The sequence below is a fragment of the Bufo gargarizans genome, chromosome 6 (genome assembly GCF_014858855.1).
Source record: "Bufo gargarizans isolate SCDJY-AF-19 chromosome 6, ASM1485885v1, whole genome shotgun sequence".
Lineage (NCBI taxonomy): Eukaryota > Metazoa > Chordata > Amphibia > Anura > Bufonidae > Bufo > Bufo gargarizans.
This window is the reverse complement of record NC_058085.1, coordinates 350,196,003-350,223,074: the sequence shown is the minus strand read 5'-3', so window position 1 is coordinate 350,223,074 and position 27,072 is coordinate 350,196,003. Positions and strand designations below refer to the sequence as shown.

Below are 27,072 nucleotides of genomic sequence, written 5' to 3'. Positions count from 1 at the left end.
CAATGGAGTGTTGCAGTGGTGGCTGACGTGAAGTCTGATTCTCTGCTATGACATGCAGACTAATTCTTCGCTGACATGAAGACAGATTCTCTGTTACGGGACCTCTCTCCTCTGCCTGTGTGCTGGGCCTAAATATATGACAATGGACTGTTACAGTGGTGGCTGACGTGAAGCCTGATTCTCTGCTATGACATGCAGACTGATTCTCTGCTGACATGAAGCCAGATTCTTTGTTACGGGACCTCTCTCCTCTGCCTGGGTGCCTGGGCCTAAATATATGCCAATGGACTGTTCCAATGTTGGGTGACGTGAAGCCTGATTCTCTGCTATGACATGCAGACTGATTCTCTGCTGACATGAAGCCAGATTCTCTGTTACGGGAACTCTCTCCTCTGCCTGGGTGCTGGGCCTAAATATATGACAATGGACTGTTGCAGTGGTGGCTGCCGTGAAGCCTGATTCTCTGCTATGACATGCAGACTGATTCTCTGCTGACATGAAGCCAGATTCTTTGTTACGGGACCTCTCTCCTCTGCCTGGGTGCCTGGGCCTAAATATATGCCAATGGACTGTTCCAATGTTGGGTGACGTGAAGCCTGATTCTCTGCTATGACATGCAGACTGATTCTCTGCTGACATGAAGCCAGATTCTCTGTTACGGGAACTCTCTCCTCTGCCTGGGTGCTGGGCCTAAATATATGACAATGGACTGTTCCAATGTTGGGTGACGTGAAGCCTGATTCTCTGCTATGACATGCAGACTGATTCTCTGCTGACATGAAGCCAGATTCTCTGTTACGGGACCTCTATCCTCTGCCTGGGTACTGGTCCTAAATATATGACAATGGACTGTTGCAGTGGTGGCTGACGTGAAGCCTGATTCTCTGCTATGACATGCAGACTGATTCTCTGCTGACATGAAGCTAGATTCTCTGTTACGGGAACTCTCTCCTCTGCCTGGGTGCTGGGCCTAAATATATGACAATGGACTGTTCCAATGTTGGGTGACGTGAAGCCTGATTCTCTGCTATGACATGCAGACTGATTCTCTGCTGACATGAAGCCAGATTCTCTGTTACGGGACCTCTCTCCTCTGCCTGGGTGCTGGGCCTAAATATATGACAATGGACTGTTGCAGTGGTGGCTGACGTGAAGCCTGATTCTCTGCTATGACATGCAGACTGATTCTCTGCTGACATGAAGACAGATTCTTTGTTACGGGACCTCTCTCCTCTGCCTGGGTGCCTGGGCCTAAATATATGCCAATGGACTGTTCCAATGTTGGGTGACGTGAAGCCTGATTCTCTGCTATGACATGCAGACTGATTCTCTGCTGACATGAAGCCAAATTCTCTGTTACGGGAACTCTCTCCTCTGCCTGGGTGCTGGGCCTAAATATATGACAATGGACTGTTGCAGTGGTGGCTGCCGTGAAGCCTGATTCTCTGCTATGACATGCAGACTGATTCTCTGCTGACATGAAGCCAGATTCTTTGTTACGGGACCTCTCTCCTCTGCCTGGGTGCCTGGGCCTAAATATATGCCAATGGACTGTTCCAATGTTGGGTGACGTGAAGCCTGATTCTCTGCTATGACATGCAGACTGATTCTCTGCTGACATGAAGCCAGATTCTCTGTTACGGGAACTCTCTCCTCTGCCTGGGTGCTGGGCCTAAATATATGACAATGGACTGTTCCAATGTTGGGTGACGTGAAGCCTGATTCTCTGCTATGACATGCAGACTGATTCTCTGCTGACATGAAGCCAGATTCTCTGTTACGGGACCTCTCTCCTCTGCCTGGGTGCTGGGCCTAAATATATGACAATGGACTTTTGCAGTGGTGGCTGACGTGAAGCCTGATTCTCTGCTATGACATGCAGACTGATTCTATGCTGACATGAAGCCAGATTCTCTGTTACGGGACCTCTCTCCTCTGCCTGGGTGCTGGGCCTAAATATTTGACAATGGACTGTTGCAGTGGTGGCTGACGTGTATCCTGATTCTCTGCTATGACATGCAGACTGATTCTCTGCTGACATGAAGCCAGATTCTCTGTTACGGGAACTCTCTCCTCTGCCTGGGTGCTGGGCCTAAATATATGACAATGGACTGTTCCAATGTTGGGTGACGTGAAGCCTGATTCTCTGCTATTTCATGCAGACTGATTCTCTGCTGACATGAAGCCAGATTCTCTGTTACGGGACCTCTCTCCTCTGCCTGGGTGCTGGGCCTAAATATATGACAATGGACTGTTGCAGTGGTGGCTGACGTGAAGCCTGATTCTCTGCTATGACATGCAGACTGATTCTCTGCTGACATGAAGACAGATTCTTTGTTACGGGACCTCTCTCCTCTGCCTGGGTGCCTGGGCCTAAATATATGCCAATGGACTGTTCCAATGTTGGGTGACGTGAAGCCTGATTCTCTGCTATGACATGCAGACTGATTCTCTGCTGACATGAAGCCAAATTCTCTGTTACGGGAACTCTCTCCTCTGCCTGGGTGCTGGGCCTAAATATATGACAATGGACTGTTGCAGTGGTGGCTGCCGTGAAGCCTGATTCTCTGCTATCACATGCAGACTGATTCTCTGCTGACATGAAGACAGATTCTTTGTTACGGGACCTCTCTCCTCTGCCTGGGTGCCTTGGCCCTTAATATATGCCAATGGACTGTTGCAGTGGTGGCTGACGTGAAGCCTGATTCTCTGCTATGACATGCAGACTGATTCTCTGCTGACATGAAGCCAGATTCTCTGTTACGTGACCTCTCTCCTCTGCCTGGGTGCTGGGCCTAAATATATGACAATGGACTGTTGCAGTGGTGACTGACATGAAGCCTGATTCTCTGCTATGACATGCAGACTGATTCTCTGCTGACATGAAGCCAGATTCTCAGTTACGGGACCTCTCTCCTCTTCCTGGGTGCTGGGCCTAAATATATGACAATGGAGTGTTGCAGTGGTGGCTGACGTGAAGTCTGATTCTCTGCTATGACATGCAGACTGATTCTCTGCTGACATGAAGCCAGATTCTCTGTTACGGGAACTCTCTCCTCTGCCTGGGTGCTGGGCCTAAATATATGACAATGGACTGTTCCAATGTTGGGTGACGTGAAGCCTGATTCTCTGCTATGACATGCAGACTGATTCTCTGCTGACATGAAGCCAGATTCTCTGTTACGGGACCTCTCTCCTCTGCCTGGGTGCTGGGCCTAAATATTTGACAATGGACTGTTGCAGTGGTGGCTGACGTGAAGCCTGATTCTCTGCTATGACATGCAGACTGATTCTCTGCTGACATGAAGCCAGATTCTCTGTTACGTGACCTCTCTCCTCTGCCTGGGTGCTGGGCCTAAATATATGACAATGGACTGTTGCAGTGGTGACTGACATGAAGCCTGATTCTCTGCTATGACATGCAGATTGATTCTCTGCTGACATGAAGCCAGATTCTCAGTTACGGGACCTCTCTCCTCTTCCTGGGTGCTGGGCCTAAATATATGACAATGGAGTGTTGCAGTGGTGGCTGACGTGAAGTCTGATTCTCTGCTATGACATGCAGACTAAATCTTCGCTGACATGAAGACAGATTCTCTGTTACGGGACCTCTCTCCTCTGCCTGTGTGCTGGGCCTAAATATATGACAATGGACTGTTGCAGTGGTGGCTGACGTGAAGCCTGATTCTCTGCTATGACATGCAGACTGATTCTCTGCTGACATGAAGCCAGATTCTTTGTTACGGGACCTCTCTCCTCTGCCTGGGTGCCTGGGCCTAAATATATGCCAATGGACTGTTCCAATGTTGGGTGACGTGAAGCCTGATTCTCTGCTATGACATGCAGACTGATTCTCTGCTGACGTGAAGCCAGATTCTCTGTTACGTGACCTCTCTCCTCTGCCTGGGTGCTGGGCCTAAATATATGACAATGGACTGTTGCAGTGGTGGCTGACATGAAGCCTGATTCTCTGCTATGACATGCAGACTGATTATCTGCTGACATGAAGCCAGATTCTCAGTTACGGGACCTCTCTCCTCTGCCTGGGTGCTGGGCCTAAATATATGACAATGGACTGTTGCAGTGGTGGCTGACGTGAAGTCTGATTCTCTGCTATGACATGCAGACTAATTCTTCACTGACATGAAGACAGATTCTCTGTTACGGGACCTCTCTTCTCTGCCTGGGTGCTGGGCCTAAATATATGACAATGGACTGTTACAGTGGTGGCTGACGTGAAGCCTGATTCTCTGCTATGACATGCAGACTGATTCTCTGCTGACATGAAGCCAGATTCTCTGTTACGGGAACACTCTCCTCTGCCTGGGTGCTGGGCCTAAATATATGACAATGGACTGTTCCAATGTTGGGTGACCTGAAGCCTGATTCTCTGCTATGACATGCAGACTGATTCTCTGCTGACATGATGCCAGATTCTCTGTTACGGGAACTCTCTCCTCTGCCTGGGTGCTGGGCCTAAATATATGACAACGGACTGTTTCAGTGGTGGCTGACATGAAGCCTGATTCTCTGCTATAACATGCAGACTGATTCTCTGCTGACATGAAGCCAGATTCTCTGTTACGGGACCTCTCTCCTCTGGCTGGGTGCTGGGCCTAAATATATGACAATGGACTGTTACAGTGGTGGCTGACGTGAAGCCTGATTCTCTGCTATGACATGCAGACTGATTCTTTGCTGACATGAAGACAGATTCTCTGTTACGGGACCTCTCTCCTCTGCCTGGGTGCTGGGCCTAAATATATGCCAATAGACTGTTGCAGTGGTGGCTGACATGAAGCCTGATTCTCTGCTATGACATGCAGACTGATTCTCTGCTGACATGAAGCCAGATCCTCTGTTACGGGACCTCTCTCCTCTGCCTGGGTGCTGGCCCTAAATATATGACAATGGACTGTTGCAGTGGTGGCTGACGTGAAGCCTGATTCTCTGCTATGACATGCAGACTAATTCTCTGCTGACATGAAGACAGATTCTCTGTTACGGGACCTCTCTCCTCTGCCTGGGTGCTGGGCCTAAATATATGACAATGGACTGTTGCAGTGGTGGCTGACGTGAAGCCTGATTCTCTGCTATGACATGCAGACTGATTCTCTGCTGACATGAAGACAGATAGTTTGTTACGGGACCTCTCTCCTCTGCCTGGGTGCCTGGGCCTAAATAAATGCTAATGGACTGTTCCAATGTTGGGTGACGTGAAGCCTGATTCTCTGCTATGACATGCAGACTAATTCTCTGCTGACATGAAGCCAGATTCTCTGTTACGGGAACTCTCTCCTCTGCCTGGGTGCTGGGCCTAAATATATGACAATGGACTGTTGCAGTGGTGGCTGACGTGAAGCCTGATTCTCTGCTATGACATGCAGACTGATTCTCTGCTGACATGAAGACAGATTCTTTGTTACGGGACCTCTCTCCTCTGCCTGGGTGCCTGGGCCTTAATATATGCCAATGGACTGTTCCAATGTTGGGTGACGTGAAGCCTGATTCTCTGCTATGACATGCAGACTGATTCTCTGCTGACATGAAGCCAGATTCTCTGTTACGGGAACTCTCTCCTCTGCCTGGGTGCTGGGCCTAAATATATGACAATGGACTGTTGCATTGGTGGCTGACGTGAAGCCTGATTCTCTGCTATGACATGCAGACTGATTCTCTGCTGACATGAAGACAGATTCTTTGTTACGGGACCTCTCTCCTCTGCCTGGGTGCTGGGCCTAAATATATGACAATGGACTGTTCCAATGTTGGGTGACGTGAAGCCTGATTCTCTGCTATGACATGCAGACTGATTCTCTGCTGACATGAAGCCAGATTCTCTGTTACGGGACCTCTCTCCTCTGCCTGGGTGCTGGGCCTAAATATATGACTGATTTAACACTGATTTAAAATTATACGCAACCCTCTTAGCTAGCAGACTCAAACCTATAATCCCCGACTTGATCTCCCCTGAACAGGTTGGATTCGTGTCCGGAAGAGAAGGGAGGGACAACACCATGAGGATCCTCTCATTAATGCAAATTGTGTCACACAGTAAGCAACCATTGGTACTACTTGGGACCGATGCAGAAAAGGGTTTTGATAGGGTGGATTGGCTCTTCATGAAGCAAGTTCTGCAACACTTCGGATTCCCCCAGGCCTTCATTGATGCGATTTTTGTAATGTACTCCAGTCCCACGGCTAGGCTACGCATTAACAAGTCTCTCTCAGCCCCTTTACACATAAAAAACGGGACCCGACAAGGCTGCCCACTTTTCCCAATCCTGTTTATACTTTCATTGGAACCCCTATTGACGGCCATTAGATCACATCCAGACATTAGAGGTTACAATGACTACCCGGTCACATACTACGGCTGCATATGCCGATGACATTTTGCTTATATTGACCAACCCTACCTATGCTTTCCCCGCTCTCCAATCGTTACTTAAAGAATACGGTCAGATTTCTAACTTTAAAATCAACACTACAAAATCGGAAGCCTTAGGTTTCAATCTGCACAGCAAAGATGCAGAACTGCTCCAATCACGCTACCCATACCATTGGCCCAACACGCACATCACACACCTAGGACTAAAAATCAGCTCCACATGGAAAGACTTGTATACCTTAAATTACGCCCCTATTTTACCGAAATTCAAATCAACCTTAGACTCCTGGGCCCTACCATTTTTATCATGGATGGGACGGAAAAATCTAATCAAATCTATCCTTCTACCTAAATTACTGTACCTTTTCCAAACTCTACCCATCTCAGTGCCCGTACAATTTTTCACAAATATTAGGAGACTGATTAGTAACTACTTATGGCGAGGCAACAGACCTAGGCTGAGTCACAACCTATTAGTTCAACATAAATTAAGAGGAGGTATGTCTCTACCCGACTGGAGACACTACTACGACGCTGTACATTTATCCAGAATAGTTCAGTGGCTACGAAATGGTGACAGAAGACTTGGTTTCACATTAGAATCACAACTAGCTAAATTTCCACTAAGATCCCTTCTATGGCAATGCGATAATGATTCACATAGCTCTCCTAGCCAACTCTCCTCGAATGCCATCACACAAACCACCTTAAAGATTTGGAAGAAATATAAAAAAGATATTAGCCCCACCCTCTCCCCTCTGATGACAATAACGGACATATCAGAACTATATCTTCCAAAGTTTAAGGAAGTTAAACTGAATCTGCCTGAGCTAAATAAAATAGGCCTCATTAACTTCCTCAATAAAGATTTCGGGGAGAACCCATTAGAAAAACACTTCCCTTCAATATCTACAAAAATTGCACATTACCAAACTTATATCCCCTTACCTTCGCCAAGCTGGCACCCCAAGAGATCTTACCCCCTTTGAAGAATTGTCCTCACTTTCAAAACCACCACCACACCTTCTTTCAAAAGTGTACTCTATATTACAAATAACTAGTTCCCCTACAGATAGGCACTATATCTCAGAATGGAGCGAAGATCTTGATACCACTTGGACCCAGCAAGAATCCAAACAGATTTACAAGAACTCTCACGGCATCTCACGTTGCACAAAACTACAGGAAAATTCTTTTAACCGCTTTACGTCCGCCCATAGGATATAAACGTCCTATGGGTGGACCTCTATTTCTGAAAGCACGTTTTAAAACGTCCTTTCAGAAATAGCAGCTGCACGCTAATCGTGCAGCTGCTGATCGGGTTGCCCGCTGTCAGTGACAGCAGGGCAACCCGGAGTTAAGGCAGGGACAGTGCCCAGGTGTCCCTGCCTTCTAGATCGCTGCAGACACAGCGCTCACCGCTGTGCGCTTCCTGTTCCGGCCCGGCGGTCATGTGACCGCCGGGACCGGAGCGTGCAGGAGCTGTGTGAGGTCTCTCAGAGACCTCGATCAGCCCTGCTATGAGGCTGTACAGCGCCGAATCACGCTGTACAGCCTCTCTGGGGGGTGCATTTCCACTGTAACTGGGGCTACTTTGTCAGCCCCAGTTACAGGAGAAATCAACAGTGAAAAAAAAAAAAGAAAAAGTGAAGCAAATGTCCCCCAGAGGTCTTGTATGACCTTATGGGGGACGAAAAGTGTAAAAAAAAATTAAAAAAAATAAAGCGTTGAAAAAAATAAAATAAAAAAAAGTTTCACATGTAAAAAAAAAAGGTCCCCAAGTAAGGAATAAAAAAAAAATTGAAAATAGAAAAAATAAAATAAAATAGACATATTTGGTATTGCCACGTCCGTAAAAACCAGCTCTATAAAATATCACATGAGCTAACCCCTCGGGTGAACACCGTAAAAAAAAAAAAAAAAAAAAACTGTGTCAAAACAAGCAATTTTTGTCACCTTGCATCACAAAAGGTGCAACACCAAGTGATCAAAAATGCGTATGTCCCACAAAATGGTACCAATAAAACCATCACCTCATCCCGCAAAAAATGAGCCCCTACATAAGAAAATCTCTCAAAAAATAAAAAAACTATAGCTCTTTAGAACATGACGACACTAAAACATCATTTTTTGGTTTCAAAAATGCTATTATTGTGTTAAAGTGAAACAAATAAAAAAAGTATACATATTAGGTATTGCCGCGTCCGTAAAAACCAGCTCTATAAAAATATCACATGAGCTAACCCCTCAGATGAATACCGTAAAAAAAAAAAAAAAACTGTGTCAAAACAAGCAATTTTTGTCACCTTGCATCACAAAAGGTGCAACACCAAGTGATCAAAAATGCGTATGTCCCACAAAATGGTACCAATAAAACCGTCACCTCATCCCGCAAAAAATGAGCCCCTACATAAGAAAATCTCTAAAAAAATAAAAAAACTATAGCTCTTAGAACATGGAGACACTAAAACATCATTTTTTGGTTTCAAAAATGCTATTATTGTGTTAAAGTGAAACAAATAAAAAAAAGTATACATATTAGGTATTGCCGCGTCCGTAAAAACCAGCTCTATAAAAATATCACATGAGTTAACCCCTCAGATGAACACCGTAAAAAATAAAAAATAAAAACTGTGTCAAAACAAGCAATTTTTGTCACCTTGCATCACAAAAGGTGCAACACCAAGTGATTAAAAACGCGTATGTCCCACAAAATGGTACCAATAAAACCATCACCTCATCCCGCAAAAAATGAGCCCCTACATAAGAAAATCTCTCAAAAAATAAAAAAAACTATAGCTCTTAGAACATGACGACACTAAAACATCATTTTTTGGTTTCAAAAATGCTATTATTGTGTTAAAGTGAAACAAATAAAAAAAGTATACATATTAGGTATTGCCGCGTCCGTAAAAACCAGCTCTATAAAAATATCACATGAGCTAACCCCTCAGATGAATACCGTAAAAAAAAAAAAAAACGGTGTCAAAACAAGCAATTTTTGTCACCTTGCATCACAAAAGGTGCAACACCAAGTGATCAAAAATGCGTATGTCCCACAAAATGGTACCAATAAAACCGTCACCTCATCCCGCAAAAAATGAGCCCCTACATAAGAAAATCTCTCAAAAAATAAAAAAACTATAGCTATCAGAACATGGACACATTAAAACATAATTTTTTTGTTTCAAAAATGCTATTATTGTGTAAAACTTTAATAAATGAGAAAAAGTATACATATTAGGTATCGCCACGTCCGTAACAATCTGCTCTATAAAAATGTCACTTGACTGAACCCCTCAGGTGAACGCTGTAAAAATAAATAAATAGAAACTGTGCTAAAACAACCAATTTTTTGGTCACCTTGCCCCATAAAGTGTTATAATGAATGATCAAAAAATCATATGTACCCAAAAATAGTACTAATAAAACTGGCACCTTATCCCCTAATTTCCAAAATGGGGTCACTTCTTGGGAGTTTCTACTGTAAGGGTGCATCAGGGGGCTTCAAATGGGACATGGCATCTAAAAACCATGTGGAGTTCCTTTTCTTCTGCGCCCTGCCGTGTGCCCATACAGCAGTTTACGACCACATGTGGGGTGTTTCTGTAAACCGCAGAATCTGGGTAATAAATATTGAGTTTTGTTTGGCTGTTAACCATCGATGTGTTAAAGAAAAAATTGGATTAAAATGGAAAATCTGGCCAAAAAGTGAAATTTAAAAATTTGATCTCCTTTTTCCTTTAATTCTTGTGGAACGCATAAAGGGTTAACAAAGTTTGTAAAATCAGTTTTGAGTAACTTGAGGGGTGTAGATTCTACAATGGGGTCATTTATGGGGGTATCCACTATGTGGGCCCCACAAAGTGACTTCAGACCTGAACTGGTCCTTATAAAGTGGGTTTTGGCAATTTTCTTAAAAATTTGAAGAATTTCTTCTAAACTTCTAAGCCTTCTAACGTCCTAAAAAAATAAAATGACATTTCCAAAATGATGCCAACATAAAGTAGACATATGGGGAATGTTAAATAATAAATATTTTATGAGGTATCACTTTCTGTTTTAAAAGCAGAGAAATTGAAATTTAGAAAATTGCGAATTTTTCACATTTTTGGGTAAATTTGGGATGTTTTCATAAATAAAGGTGAAATATTTTGACTCAAATTTATGACGATCATGAAGTACAATGTGTCACGAGAAAACAATCTCTGAATGACTTGGATAAATAAAGGCGTTCCAAAGTTATTACCACATAAAGTGAGATATGTCAGTTTTGCAAAATTAGGCCTGGTCAGAAAGGGGGCAAATGGCCCAGATGGGAAGTGGTTAAACTCATCTCTAGATGGTACCGTATGCCAGTCAGGCTTAAACAAATGGGATGCCTTGACACAGACGTGTGTTGGAAATGCAACTCTGCACAAGGCTCTTACTTACATATGTGGTGGTCATGTCCTGTCATAACTCCATTTTGGTCTGAAGTCCTGAAACTGTCCAGACAAATCTGCTCTCTAACCTCAGATCCCAACCCAATCTCCATCCTTCTTAACATTAGACTAGATAACATCCCTACCGGGAAAAGGATTCTTTTCCAACACCTCATGGCCGCGGCCAAATCCTTAATTCCACAACAATAGAACCAATCAAAAGCCCCTACCACGGCGCAGTGGTTACATAAGGTTAATTTAATCTTCCTAATGGAAGAACTGTCAGCGTGGGAACTACGATCTCACAAGTTCCAAAAAATTTGGCAGGACTGGATTGAGTTCCGATCAACCTCTCAAGTTTTGCAGCAACTCACATCTATATCACAAACCACTGTGGTCTGACTCTAAACTTTAAAAATTCTGATACTGATCCCAACCCTTTCATCTTCCTCCCCCCCCCACCCCTACTCCTATCCTAACTCCACCCCCTATCCCTCATTCCATTTCCTACTTCTTGTTATACTATGCACTATGTTATTGGTTACATACTCGATACATAACTATACTGTACTGATGTCTAGCCCTGTCGCCATATCTGCACTATCACTTACCAACAGTAGATGCTCCCCTACAGTATAGGTCGCACATGGCATCGGTCAGCGCATCATCCTTCACAGTTTGCGCTCCAAGTTCATGTCCTCACTATATTTTATACTGATGCAACTACACGCTTCAAGGTCCTGTCCAATACAATCCCAGGACTGTTGGTTCGCACCAGCTCGGCTTCATATTTTTACACAGCGCTTTGATATGGCATTTATCCGCTATGTTATTGTAACATTACAATTGCCTCATTGGTTATGTATCTTATGTAACAAATGTTTACCTGTCTCCTTTATATTCTGTTCTTGCAATAGAATTAATGTAAAATGATTTCGTCTGTGAGGCATCCTCTGTCGACCAACAGGGGAGATTTATCTTTTTATATTGTAGGTTAGGGGGAAAGCTATGTATTTTGGCCTTTGTCTATATCCCACCGCCATTTTCTTTTTCGGTTCTCAATTCTCTTCTATTATTCATGGATAAATGGCCAGAATGTCCAACATTGATTATTGGCGATTTTAACTGTGTCATCGATCCTATACGTGACAGGGTTTCTATGAGTGCTGGGAGGGACAGTCCGGTCCAGGGGTCTCCCCTTGCACGGTTTTGCCTGGAGGCTGGATTTGAGGACGCTTGGGAAACTCTGGGACAGGGGAAAAGGGTTTTTTCATGCTTTAGTAATGCAGGTAAATCGTTGTCTAGAATAGATCTTGTATTGATAAATAGTAAACATCTGAAATTGATAAAGCGAATGAAATATGAAACAAGGTCAATATCCGATCACTCTCCGCTATTACTTGAACTATGCTTATCTCAGGAAAGATATACACCAAAACCTCCCTTTAGACTAAACCCTTATTGGCTATCAGTTATAAAGACACATGAAATAATTCAAAATGAAATAGGCCGATTTTGGGATATAAATCATGGCTCAGCAAAAATTCAAGTGGTATGGGACACCTTTAAGGCGTATATGAGGGGATTGATGGTTAGTAACATTACGAATCTTAGAAGGGAATATGCTAAAAAACAGAAAAATCTAGAAAAAGATGTAGTGTTGGCGACAGAATCCTTCCATATAAATAAGACGCAGAAGAATAGGGAAAATATGCAAAAAGCCACCCAAATATATGCTAACTTTTTACTGGATAAGGCTCAACAGAGTCTTTTTTTTAAAGGGCAAAAATACTTTACAGAGTCAGGGCGACCTGGTAAACTCCTTTCTAGAGTAATCTCCAATCAACAACCAAAAAAACATATAGATAAGGTTCGAGCGAGTGATGGTAGGATAGTCACTAGACAGGGCCTGGTGGAGAAGGCCTTTCTTGATTATTTCCTTGACCTGTACAAAGCTGATTCCAACATTACAGAGGATAAGATAGATTCCTATCTAGATAGGATCAACTTCTCAACTATTACTGAGACGCAAAAAAAAGCACTAGAATTGGAGGTTTCAATGCAAGAACTTGAGGGAGCTATTAAACTATGCTCAGCTAACTCCACTCCTGGTTCAGACGGGCTTCCATATGAATTCTATACTAAATATGGGGACTGTATTTTTCCCAGATTGTTGGAGGTCTTTGCTGAATCAATGAAGGATGGGATACTACCAGATTCAATGATGGAGGCTATAATAATATTAATCCCAAAAAAAGGCAAGGACCCTCTAGATTTAGAATCTTATAGACCAATTTCTCTGCTCAATGCAGATGTAAAGCTTCTTGCGAGGGTCCTCGCTACAAGGCTTTCTAGGGTCATTTCCTCCATTGTACATCCGGACCAGAGCGGTTTTATTCAAAATAAGGGTACACATCATAATCTACATCGGCTCTTTTCTAATATCCAGGCCCCTGGGGGGACCGCCCGCTCCATCCTGTCATTGGATGCCTCTAAGGCCTTTGACAGGGTGGAGTGGCGCTTCCTCTGGAAGGTTCTTGCTAGGATGGGCTTTGGAGAAAGGTTCATACGCATTCTTAAGTTATTATATAGATCTCCAAGGGCCAAATTGAGCCTTAATGGAATTTTGAGTAGTAGTATTGATTTAAACAGAGGCACCCGTCAAGGTTGCCCATTATCTCCCTTATTATTTGATGTGTATATCGAACCCCTTGCGATTGCTATCAGGCAGGATGATCAGGTCAAAGGATTTGGGACACTAGGAATACAAGACCGTATTTCATTATATGCAGATGATGTTTTGTTCTTTATAGATCATACGGAAACTACTCTCCCTAGGATTATTCAAATGGTTAAACTATTTGGAGAGGTGTCTGTTTTTTTATAAACTGGGCCAAGACCAGTCTGCTCCCAATAGACCCCCTGCTACAGAAAGAGGTTCCTTTTACACAGTTGGATACTGTTGATACTTTTCAATACTTGGGTTTGACTATATCGCCTCGAGTTGAAAATTTTTTAGAACTTAATTTGATCCCTATAATGGTAAAGATCAGAGCAAAAATAGGAATCTGGCTGAAACTTCCCCTATCTAGAGCTGATCGAGTTTCATTAGTTAAAATGGTGATACTACCACAATTTCTTTATGTGCTTAGGAATACACCTATTTGGATACAAGATAAACATTTTAAACTTATGGAAAGAATAATTAATGATTTAATCTGGGGAAGAAAGCGAGTTCGAATTAAGTTGGAATATTTGTATAAATCTGTGGAGTGTGGGGGTTTAAATCTCCCCTACTTTAAGGGGTATTTTATTGCAGCCCAGTTACTAATGTGTTATGAATCAGAGAACAGTGCACTGCTGGGGAAGTTGGTAACTAGTCACGCTCACAATAATATTTTCACTTTGTTGGAATCTGGGCTATTGAAGACCTATGACCAAGGCTACAGAGAGACTATAAAACTACTCCTGAAAGTGTGGGCCACAATTAGGACATGGTTGAAGGTTAAGGGTTCACTTATACTGTATTTACGCCTCTTTGGCATAATTTCTATTTACAAGGGCTGGATGAAATTGCAGCTGACACATTTTGGCAGAAGAATAACATTTTATATATTTCACAGGTAGTTAAAGATAGAGAAATTAAACCTTTTATAGAAATGACACACACTATAAAAAATCTTTCATGGTTTAGGTATTTTCAATTGCGATCTGTATTATCTAGTTTGGATGATAAGCGGCTGTTGGATATAGATAATCTATCTTTTCTGAATGATTGGGTAGGGGGTACACCTTCTAGAATAAAAATTTCCAATATATATAAGTTATTACTAAAGACACGGTTTAGTGATACACAGTCACCAGGACAAAAAGCGTGGGAGGTGGATTGTCCGAATTTACAAATAGAAGGGTGGGAGAATATTTTTGGGAATTTATCTTTATTATCCCAGAACTTCAACCATGTTCTAATACAATTCTATATTTGTCACAGATTATATATTACTCCCTTGTGGATGAATAAATGTGGGTTAAGAGATTCGTCCAACTGTCCCAAATGTGACACTGTAGGAGCGGACTTTCTCCATATGATATGGACTTGTCCAGAACTTATAAATTATTGGAATAGTATCAATAACTGTATTATGTATAAACTAAAAATTCGAATTCCTTTTGAACCACAAGTATTTGTTCTTAATGATCTTTCCAAACTAAAAAATCACAAGTATCAAAAGATTTTCCTGAGCAGAATACTGATGTTGGCTAGAGTTCTGATCAGTCGGACCTGGTTTGCCCGTTCCGCTCCAGACATAAATACATGGTTAAACTTAACTGATAAGGTAAAGAACTATGAGAAAATTATATATAAACGGAGGGAAACTGAGTACCAGTGGAGCAGGATATGGGGTGGTTGGAGGATTTGAATAGCTGAGGTCAGGTTGTTTCATATTTGGGGGTCCTACTTTGACGCACCACAAATTGGGGGGGAGGGAGGGGAGGGTTTTCTAATTGCTATGAAAAGACGAGTTGAATATATTTATGTTTATATATAATTAGCTGGGTTACTAAGAATTGAGAGATTGTAAAAATCTTATTTATTGTAAATGTTTTGTATTTTGCCCAATAAATTTTTTGAAACCAAAAAAAAAAAAAAAAAAAAAGAATTAATGTAAAATCAATAAAAAGAAAATTTAAAAAAAAAGGAAAAAAAAAAAAAAAAGTATGCAACCCGTGGCACCCGTGTGGATTTGGTGTTACCGCCACGGATAGTGTGCAGGCCTGCCTCTTCTTCTCCTCCTCCTACTCCTCCTTGGCTGACTCCTCCTTTTCCACTGCTACCGCCTCTTCCACTGCACCTCCCAAGCTCCCCAGAACCTTTTTTGATGTGCCAGGTGAGACGTTGCCATACTGTGCTGCGGCTGTTGTGCCTGGAATCCAAGAGCCACACCGGTCCTGCACTGCTTTCAGCTCTGCAGTCACAGGCCAATCAGTGGCTAACCCCGCTCAATTTGACAGTTGGTAAAGTGGTATGTGACAACGGTGCCAATCTGCTGAGCGCGCTGAAACAGGGCAAAATTACACACATTCTGTGTATGGCACACGTCCTGAACTTAGTCATGCAGTGATTCGTTGCCAAATACCCCAGGGTCTAGGACGTCTTGTGGCAGGCCAGGAAAATCTCTGGACATTTTAGAAGATCTTACATGGCCATGGCTCACCTTGCTGAAGTTCAGCGGCGACACCACCTGCCCGTCAGACGTCTGATTTGTGACAGCCAGACGCGCTGGAACTCCACCTTGTATATGCTTGATAGGCTGCTCCAGCAGCAACATACCATTAACGACTACCTGTACGAACTCTGCAGCATGACAGGTTCTGGGGAGCTTGGTTTCTTTTCACCGCGCCAGTGGCTGCTCATGCGCGACGCATGCAGACTTCTGGGTCCATTTGATGAGATCACCAAACTGGTCTGTCGCAGCCAGGGCGCCATCAGTGACATCGTACCTTACGCCTTCTTTATGGAGCATGCATTGCATTGTGTCATTGATCAAGCCATCGAGGAGCAGGAAGATGAGGAATTCGCAATGCTGAATGAATTCCCAGGAGCGGCTACTCCATCTGGGACAAGTCAGCAGGAGTCTGAAGAAGAGTCAGAGGAGGATGGTGCCTGGGGGGAGGAGGAGGAGCAAGAAGAGCAGGCTTTAAACTTTTCTGTTATCCCTGATATTGTCCGTGGATAGGGGGAGGAGACCGAGGATGACATTCTCCTGGGCGATGAGCAGGAGCCAGGCCGCTGGACCCACTCCTGTTTTGGACCCACTCCTGTTTTTGCCTTACAAATATTGATCAAATGCTGAAAGAAGAACTGAAAAATAAGCAGTTATTAAGCCTTACTGCTGACCCCTCCCCCACTGTCATGGGGCCACTAACTGAATCTTGGGCCACTGCATGGTTAAGTGCATGCTGATAAATTAGACCTGACGCTAATATTGACTTGATAAATTAGCCCTGACACTAATATTGACCTGTAAAGCTGAGTTCACTCTATTTGGCCAGTTATTTCCATCAGTTTTTGTGAGACAAATCCAAGAGCAAAGCCTACTCTCGGATGGCACAATGACGTGTACGTCCATATATGTGACCTACCTATAATTCTGACCCACAGTTACGGCTGTGCTGCGGCTGTTGTGCCTGGAATCCAAGAGCCACACCGGTCCTGCACTGCTTTCAGCTTTGCGGTCACAGGCCGATCAGTGGCTAACCCCGTTCAATTTGACAGTTGGTAAAGTGGTGTGTGACAATGGTGCCAATCTGCTGAAACAGGGCAAAATTACACACATTCTGTGTATGGCACACGTCCTGAACTTAGTCATGCAGTGATTCGTTGCCAAATACCCCAGGGTCCAGGACGTCTTGCGGCAGGCCAGGAAAATCTCTGGACATTTTAGAAGATCTTACATGGCCATGGCTCGCCTTGCTGAAGTTCAGCGGCGACACCACCTGCCCGTCAGACGTCTGATTTGTGACAGCCAGACGCGCTGTGCACAGTGATGTACACTCTCTAAAATTTAACTGTAGGCTGAGATAGACCTGATTTAAAGTGCTCTGTGATGAATTAATTTGTAACGAAGCAAATTGTTGGGAAAAATTCAGTGAAGCAACCAAATCGAATTTTTGCAAAACTTCGCTCATCTCTAATCAATGCTTATTGACCTTTGTAAACCAGCAGACGTCATACACAATATGTCTGAGATTCCGCACAAGAGGCATTAGCGGTTTTTCTCAGTACCTGCACAGTTTGCCCCAGCTGTAGTCTCTTAGGCTTTAGAGCCTCACTGCGCAGGAGCCACATCTCGGGACCAATGGAATGTGGTACCTGTGCTGTGAGTCTCTGAAGTCAAATAGACAGCATCTGGGCAACCTGTGTAGGCAGCAGGAAGAATCGCTATCGGCCCTTGTGCAGGATCTTGGCACACAGACAGATTCTGATGTTTTCCGATTATAGGACATCAATCAGCATTGAAGAGAATCTCTGGGAGAGTGGAAAGCTTGACTTGTAGCATGAGCTCCACCGTTCCCTTGACTTTAAAGGCACAATTTGCATATGACACGCGTGGTACATAAAAAAAAATTTCTACTAAATTAAAATATGGAGGGATTTCCAGTTAACATAAATGCACACTTGAGCAAGACAACTTACTACTTGTGGCAGTTAGGGGCTGATATGGTGGTGACAGGTTACCTTTAAGATAGGCCACCAGTTTTTGATCAGTGGAGGGTCCGACGCCCCAGATCTCATAGCAGAATGAATGGCATCCAGTGTTCACCATATACACTTCACTGATTACATAGGCACATATTTTTGTCAATATGGACAAGTGTTCCTGGTACAGCGGCTACAGTCCATATCCTTGTGTGGGGCTGTGTCTGGGTAAAAATTGAAGCAGCCTCTTCATTCTGCTGATTGGTGGTTGATCCAAGGGGTTGGACCCCTACTGGTCAGATATTGATGATCTAGCAAAGGCATGGATAGGCAATCTGTGTTTAAAGGAAATTTGGACAACCTCTACTTTTTAAAATAGTCCAATGAGCTCATCACAAGGTATCCTGAATAGAGGACCCTTCTCTATGAATTCTGAATTCTTTCAGGTATAAAATGCGTGTTTTTGTAAAGTAGGCAACCCCTTTAAGTCCCGGAAAATGCCTTTAAATTCAAATTATACATATGCTCACATTCCTTTTTATTTCTAAGGACACGGTGGTGGCTCTTCAGGCCCTGGCCAAGTATGCAGAAGTCACGTTCACTGATGAAGGAGATGTGACTGTTACCATCAGTTCCAAGACGGGATTAATCGAGAAGTTTCATGTGGACAAAAATAATCGTCTGCTTCTCCAAAAGGCCAAGCTATCAACTATCCCTGGAGACTACACAGTGACATCTACAGGGACTGGTTGTATCTTTGTTCAGGCAAGTAAAACAATGACGCAGTATTCTTTCTCCCGATTTAACCCGATGAAATGCAGATATGTGTAGACGTAGAATGTGAAAATCAGTTTACGTCAGTCATCCATGATGTTGCGCAGATACAGACAGGACATCCAGATATCCAAATGCAGGGAGATTTATCAAAACTGCTGCAAAGAATAACTGGCTTAGTTGCCCATGGCAACCTATAAGGTTGATTGTTTCATTTTACAAAAGAGGTCTGAAAAACCAAAGGTGGAATCTGATTAGTTGCTATGGGCCACTAAGTTTTTTTTCCTTTGCACCAGTTTTGATAAATCTCCCCCACAGTGCCATGATATTTACCACACAAGACGTAAACACCAAAGTAGTAAAATTAATACTTTTGATACTCATGGTTCCACTTACCAAAACTGATGGCAGCAGGTGACGACAGGGCATTCTTTATCACATGTCATAATTCCAGACCACAAGTTTTTTATACCTAGGGGTGAAAGAGCGGTGAAATCCCATGAATATGTTATGCAATATAACCCTGTGATATTGTCCCTAACAAGGCACCCACCCCACAGTGGGCATTCTCGATAAAAAATGTCACCTTGTGGAAGCATAATATACGATACCTGTAGAAAATAATAATCATAATTGCAGCTAAATCATAAACTGTTGCTTTATCAGGTGAGCAGAAATTCAATATAGGCAGCCATTTACTTTATAAAGCACACAGTGATCCAGATTTACTCAAGTGTCTGTGCCAAAGATCTGTCTAAAAAAAGAGGCGCAAATTGCCACATCTAGGGTTTGTACAACATGCTTAAACGGGTTGTCTCACTTCAGTAAGTGGCATTTATTATGTAGAGGAAGTTAATACAAGCCACTTACTAATGTATTGTGATGGTCCATATCGCTTGCTTCGCTGGCTGGATTCATTTTTCCATCACATTATACACTTCTCGTTTCTATGGTTACAGACCACCCTGTAATCCATCAGGAGGAGGAGGCTTTTGTCAAATTTTCCAGCTTTCTTAATCAAAACCAATGGGGCCTCAGGAGTCTCGTCCGCCACACAAATTGAATATTTAGATCTACTTTTAAGTACAGATGGAAACAATGAAATCTCAAAGACATTTTTCAAAAAAGTAGACAATAGTCTTCTGAACTATAGAAGCTCTCATTGGCACAAATGGAAGAATAACATCCCCTTTGGCCAATTTTAAAGAGTAAGACAAAACTGTACCCGTGATTCAGACTTTTTTGCACAGAGCCAACTAATGACTAAAAGGTTGGAGGGAAAGAAATATCCAAAAAGGCCCTGTATCACATTTAGGAGAGTTAGAACCATAAAAAGTAAAATAGCTCCCAGTAAACCGAGACAACCAGTCAAGGAAATCAGTGCAATTCCCTTTTCACGCAAGATGCAAGTGCTGCTTCAAAAGTCACACTACGGGTGAGACTTTTGAGATACGGCCTTTTCTTAACTGTTCCTCATCCTTTGTTATATATCTCCAAGAGTGCACACGTGGATTGCAATACATTGGTAGGACCACCATGAGCCTAAGGGAATGCATAAACAAACATTTCTCTAACTTCTTAAAAGAAGAAAAACTGCTACAAGAGGACATAGTTTTAAATTAGAGGGGCAAAGGTTTAAAAGTAATATCAGGAAGTATTACTTTACTGAGAGAGTAGTGGATGCATGGAATAGCCTTCCTGCAGAAGTAGTAGCTGCAAATACAGTGGAGGAGTTTAAGAATGCATGGGATAGGCATAAGGCCATCCTTAATATAAGATAGGGCCAGGGGCTATCCATAGTATTTAGTATATTGGGCAGACTAGATGGGCCAAATGGTTCTTATCTGCCGACACATTCTATGTTTCTATAACCAATGGGTTCTTTAAACAAAATGGGGGAGATATATAAAGACTGGCGGACCCATCCACCAGTTTTGATCTCCTTGCACTGGCGTGAGATGCGCTTGATTTCTTAAGAGGCAGAAGCCTCTTAACAAATCAGGTGCATCTGTGACCTGCCATGTGCCAGAAAGTGAAGTCTATGCCAGCTCCAGGCTGGCGTAGACTTCAGCTATAACTTGTGGCACTTTCTACCAAAAGTTATAGTAAATGCGGCAGACCAAAGCCACACTGCTTCAACTATGTCACGTCCCTTTTCTTGGCACTTCAGAAAAGTGCAGAGAAGCTCAAGAAGTCGCAAATTAAGGTGCACAGATGCTGTGCGCCATAATGTGCAACTTTTTTACACCACAATTGTGGAGTAAAGGGCTTGATAAATGTCCCCGGAGGGGGAACAATGAATCAGTAAGCAGCTCTTCCCGGGACTGCCAGGCATCCTGTCCGCTTGGGGGTTCAGGCAGTTGCTGGTGAGTTGGTTCTTGTGTTTGTTGTTTTGTACTGAGTCCGGTATGGTGTTCCGGTACCAGTACATATGCATGGGTTCCAGTTGTGGTGTGGACTGCTCGTGTGCGTTCCAGCAGCCGCGGCAGGAAAGTGACCAAGTATTCCGGTGTTCTTGGGTCAGTGGTTATTCTTGCCACTGGACTCTTACCTGACAAACCAGTTTGCTTTTCACTGTCATCTCACTTGTGAGAGTGGTGTCTTACTGTTATGGTGTAATGTTCTAGGGGTCACGTGGACTCGCTCTAGGACATGACGGTAAGTTTTGTTGTTTTCCCGTTGTCGCTGGTAACTAGGCCTTAGGGTAACGCTTGTTCATTCATCTGGGAAGGAACAGGTCGTCCCTAGTCCTGACATTACTTCCAGGGATCATTAGAGTTAGTGGGGCCTGAGGTTCCTGTGTATGAGCCCTCCTACCATCTGGGTTCGCTCATACAGTTAGGAGTCAGGGCTAGGATTAGGGTGGCTCTAGGAGGTGACCTGCTCCCTTACCCCAGTGTCCAAGCCTAGTTTATATTCCCACTTTCCTTTGGTGTTAGGTGGGGAGTCCCCCCTCCACACTCCCCACCTTGACAGTCTTCATGATGAATGTCAGATCAGGTAGGAGACTATGCCTGAACAACTATATGTAAAAGAAATCTTTAATCCACAGGCTGTACTGAGATACAATATCCCTCCACCAAAGAGAGAAGCAACTTTTTCATTAACCATTACAACATCTTCAATACTTCAATGTCGGCTGGATCCAGTGAAACATTTTGAAATACTCATCACTGCTGCGTGAGTTATTCTTTTTACTTTTGTTCAAGTTTGATCTAGATTTCCAATTATGTCTATCAGGAATGATAATGAGCGTACAATGATGACAAAGATTTTTTGTGCTGCATTAAGGATGTGGGAGAGTATTGAAGAAAGCTATAATAACTGCCACTTTGGCTGTCAACCGGTATTTACAGAGGTGGATATAAGTATAAAACATTCTGTACGTAAAACAATGCCCATCTTGTTGCTGATTTGCCTGACAGAATTTACTTGTCTGGCTCCAAAACTCCTTGAACTGGCAGACCCAACAGGAGTGTTTTTTTTTTTAGGTGTGTGCCTTATACACAGTAAAAGTCTATGGCTGAAGGCAGAGGCATCAAATCAGGGATCAGAATTAGGGGGCCTGGTCTGGGGGGAGTGGTCTTTATTTGTTTAGAAATCTTGTTTTTTTTAAGGGTGTTTTTTATGCCGTCTGATCTGGATGGGGATTCTCCAGTTGGGTTAACTACTTCAAGGATGCTATTTTACAAACAGCTGTTTTATACTTACTTTACATCCACCTGTAACAAAGTAGGGGGAGGGGAGTAAAGCCAGAATGACAACAGAAGAAAAATTACCAAGAACTAGGCCTCAAGGCTAGGGAAAGGGAACTGGTGACCACCTAAGGAAACCCTAAACCTAGCCCTGACTCCTGTCAGTATGAATAGACCCTGAAGGTGGGAATATTCATACACCAGAAACCTAGGCCATAGTAACCCTTAAAATACCTAGGATTAGTGACAGGGTCTGAGACTACTGGTTCCTTCCCAGATGAACAAACCAGCGTCTCCATGAGGCCTAGTAAACAACGAGCAAATGGGAGCAACAAAATACCAAGAGAAGTACACTTATCTTCAATAGAAAATGGATGAGCAGAAACTCAGATGAGGACCACACACCAGCTCTTCCAACTCCAGGCAAAGAATGAAACTGCATGGTATGAAGTGTGAGTCCAGACTAAACAGAAGAGCAGTAATGACCATAAGCTACACCTGAGACAAGAGGTGTGGTCATTGCCAACAACAACACTGCAAGAAGTGAAAACAGATAGGCTTTCAGATGCACCTAACGTGCAGAAAGTCTCTCAGATCTTCTAACCTCTGTCATGGGAGGGACCATGACACCACCTTTTGAAAATTTAGGTGACAACCAAAGAGTTGACCATTATAACTCTGTTCAATATTCTCTCCCAACTTACCCAAGTTTACTGTATGAACTGTCACTTTTGGGGTTAGGGGAGATGTTGCTGCAGATTTGCTCCTGAAGAAAGCTAGAACAGCATGTTTAAAGTCAGTCATGTGAGCTCTACTAAATGGCCATCTATGCATGTCATTTTAAATTGGACTTTAGGAAATCTGGGTGGCAGCAATAACGTTCAGATAAAGGCTGAATATAATTTGACGTTATGCCAGATGATTGCAATTTATATATTTTGTGAATCATGTAGCTCTAGCTTAAGTTTCATTAAAAAAAATATAGACCAAACAAAATCAACTGAGATGAATACGGACCCCCAGAGCAATCCACTAAATAAATACAGACCACAAAGCTGACCCACAGCGCCCAGAGAAGTCGGCCTAAATAAATACACAACTCCAAGCTGATCCAGTTTTACACTCTTTATGGTTATTCACAAATTTGAGTCACTTTGAACCACTTTTTTTTTTCAATTCTGTCAACCACTGGCCAGGGCTCTCCTCATGGGCCCTATAGGTTTAAAATCATCTGTTGCTCCATTAAGGTTTCTGTAGAATGGCACTGCATGTGCAAAATGTTTTAGCACCGATTATTATTATTTACCCAAGAAAAAGGTATAACACAAGATCACAGTTGGTGTTCGTATTCATCACTTGTAGAATTTCTCTCAGGAGTGTAGGACGTGGTGATGTATCGGTGAGCAATGAATGCAGATCCCAGCAGTGGGTTTTTTAGAAGGCAGATGGTGATTTTGTAAACATTCAGTTGTTCTAAGTGCCTCCCGAAGTCTTTGGGGATGGCACCCAATGTGCCAGTCACCACTGGCACCACAGCTGCTGGTTTGTGCCAGTCACCACTGGCACCACAGCTGCTGGTCTTTGCACTTCAGTTTTCAAATCTTTGTATATACCTTTTTTTTTCCATGTAGTTTCTCTTCAACGCTGCTGTCACCGGATATTGCGATGTTCTTCTTCTTATGATTATTATCTTTTTATAACCATTACATATTTCGCAGCACTTTACAATTCAGGAAAAAATAAAACATCTGTACTTTTCCTTCTGCAGTTATATTGGTGCCCGGGAGAAATCAAACATGGCTGTTATTGAAGTCAAGATGTTGTCTGGATATATTCCAGTGAAGAGCACAGTAAGGAAAGTAGGTGACTGGGATTTTCCTATTTTCCTATTTAGAAAAATTACAACATGTAACAATTTTAAAATAAGAGTCAGAAATTAAAATGACATAAAAATACTAAAGTACTGATACTCACCTCACATATCCCCCCCCACTCCCATTGCTATGTTTCCTGGGTCCTCACTGATGTTCCTAGTCCATCTCGGCACACTGACCCCTCAGCCAATATTGGCCACAGTGATGACCCAACTAGTGGTGATCAATAAGTGATTGGCTGAGTGGTCATGTACTGGGTGTCGAGAGGGGCAGGGAAATAAAGGGGACCAGTTAAGATTGGGAGCCGCAGGTGATTGTTCAGGCCAGTATCATTTTGCTTGCTTTTTTTTATATCATTATGATTGGGCAACCTGTTTAAGCATCTCCTGAAACAAATCAAACAAGGCACAGTGAAATGGCTATGGCTATATCAGTTTGCAGACACTGCAGAGCTGAGCGTGCTATGCTAACCATTTTTATGACGTGTAATATCTATACTATCTGATTGAACGGCTGGAAAATTTGAGTTCAAGGACATAGCAGAGGTATGGGGGCTCTACTAGGCAAATCCCTTTCCAATCCAGTGGTAATGATAGTCATACCCCTGCCACCTCCTGTTTGTGATTCATCAAGCATTGCATTATAGCAAAGAAAAGAAAAGTTTTGCCATGGCATTCAGCTGATAGAATTGGGAGAAGGTATAGTTTACCAGATGCAATGACCCCTACAGAGATTATAGTGTAATACCCTAAATGCTGTACCACCTAAAGAGAAATACAGTAGCACCAATTATTTTCCAGTTTTTATGCCTTCCTGGCACAATACCAGTTATAATATCAAATTTTCTTCACAGCTGAAAGAAGACAAATTGATAAAGAGAAGTGACATCCAGACTGACATGGTGACCCTTTACCTGGACCAGGTCTGAATTAGCATCACATTTTTTTTAGAGGTTTTGTGGATTGAAAAACCCAAATTTATTTTTAGGGGCCTTCTTAATTATGATCAGTGTTGCATGGATTAAAAATATAGTTGCCTCTTACAGAGATGTTCTCCGCTATAAATTATTGCTTGAAGAAGAGAATATGGTGTTTACAAATGTGGCCTAAGACTTCTTTCACATTTGCGGCATAGCTCTCTGGTATGCTGCCCCATCATATAAATGCCAGAAAATCGTCTGGAGGGGTTTTAGTCTAGAAAAAATGCCAGCATATTTGCCAGGTAGTGGCCAAATCTCTGGATGACCTCATCATATTCAAAGGTGCCGATTGGCATTCAAGTAACATCTGGCAAGGTGTCACGTTCGGCTGTGGGAGATAAACACCACACCGAACATAGGACGGAAAGGGGTGAGGTAATAAGGCCTGGAAACAAGCGAAAGGAGATGGACACCTCCTAGTAAAACCCAATTCAACGTCCTGACTAACTATCAGTATGACTAGACCCCAAAGGTAGGTGAGTTCATACACCAGAATACCTAGTGTCCTAACTCACCCTTATAGGACCCTGGTACTAATGTCAGGACTGAGACAACTTGTTCCTTCAAAAGGAAAGACGAACATGAGTATCTCTCAGGCCTTAGTACAAATGACAGGAAATGCAACACACAAAATAACCCAAAAATTACACAAAAGGGAAAGAAAACACTTAACTTCAAGTGGCTATGGCAGCACCAGGAGCTTGGCCAAGATCCACAACTCCAACAGAAGCTATAAACCGCATAGCATAGTGGGAGAAACAACAATATATAGAGAAGGTTAAATGACCATAATAGCCAAACCTGGGGAAAAAAGGTGTGGCAAGCACCAGAAACAACACAGACGTCATTTGATCCAAACGGAAAACATGTCAGATCAAACAACGTGTTGCCAGTCTAACCAATCTCCTGCCATCTGTCGCGGGAACGTCCGTGACACAAGGCTTCGGCAACTCTTGCAGGCTGTTCTTAACCGAAACAGAGGGCAGAGAGCTGTGACGCAAATGCAAAATTAACCTAAGGCCTCATGCACAGAAGGCTAAATGACAACATATAGAGCTTCCTCTGGTTTTAGAGGCAACAGCTGTCGGCTAAACAAGTCATGGTTGACAGTTATATGAAGTGTATGGCCAACCGTACAGCATATTTTACCTTCCTGGGTTTCAGGTTATGTAGGTGGTGGTCAAATGTTCCTGATTTATCTTACATTTTGGATACTTTTATAGTGTGTTTCATATTTTCTCACCCTAGTTGGATCACAACCCAGTAAACCTTTCCTTCATAGTGGAACCGCACATAACGGTGAAAGACCTAAAACCATCTACAGCGAAAGTATACGATTACTACGAGATAGGTGAATATCCAAGTATTGCTGTAATGAAATATTAGACCGGATAGGATGAAATATATCACAGGGTCGATTACAGTTTTCGTTCATGTGCCCTTTCAATGTACATTATAAATACACAGCAGACAGATGGATTCATTATGTGTTGCACACCTAAGAATTAACACTAATGTGGTTAGGGTTTAGATTATTTGTTTACATGGTCATCTGCAATAAGGAATGACCATGATTCAAACATGGAGATTAGAAGCTCTCATTTTCTAGTAACCTTGTGTGCACTACAATAAATGTCCCACTAGAAACATTCTCCTGAGCAAGATTGTTCCTCTCTAATGTCATATTACGGGACCTGTATATATTAACTTCAGAATTTTCTGGGGCTTGGCCAT

At 42.8% G+C, this 27,072-nt stretch overlaps 1 protein-coding gene across 1 annotated transcript in view; it reads left to right on the top strand.

Moving 5' to 3' along the window:
* The window catches only part of LOC122940096 (alpha-2-macroglobulin-like), a 174,593-nt gene that overhangs the window by 139,730 nt on the left and 7,791 nt on the right, over window positions 1–27,072 (top strand). The window contains exons 30-34 of the mRNA XM_044296442.1: window positions 18,566–18,781; window positions 21,843–21,970; window positions 24,254–24,344; window positions 25,213–25,281; window positions 26,587–26,689. Coding sequence (XP_044152377.1) covers window positions 18,566–18,781; window positions 21,843–21,970; window positions 24,254–24,344; window positions 25,213–25,281; window positions 26,587–26,689 — 607 coding nt within the window. The remainder of the gene's footprint in view (window positions 1–18,565; window positions 18,782–21,842; window positions 21,971–24,253; window positions 24,345–25,212; window positions 25,282–26,586; window positions 26,690–27,072) is intronic.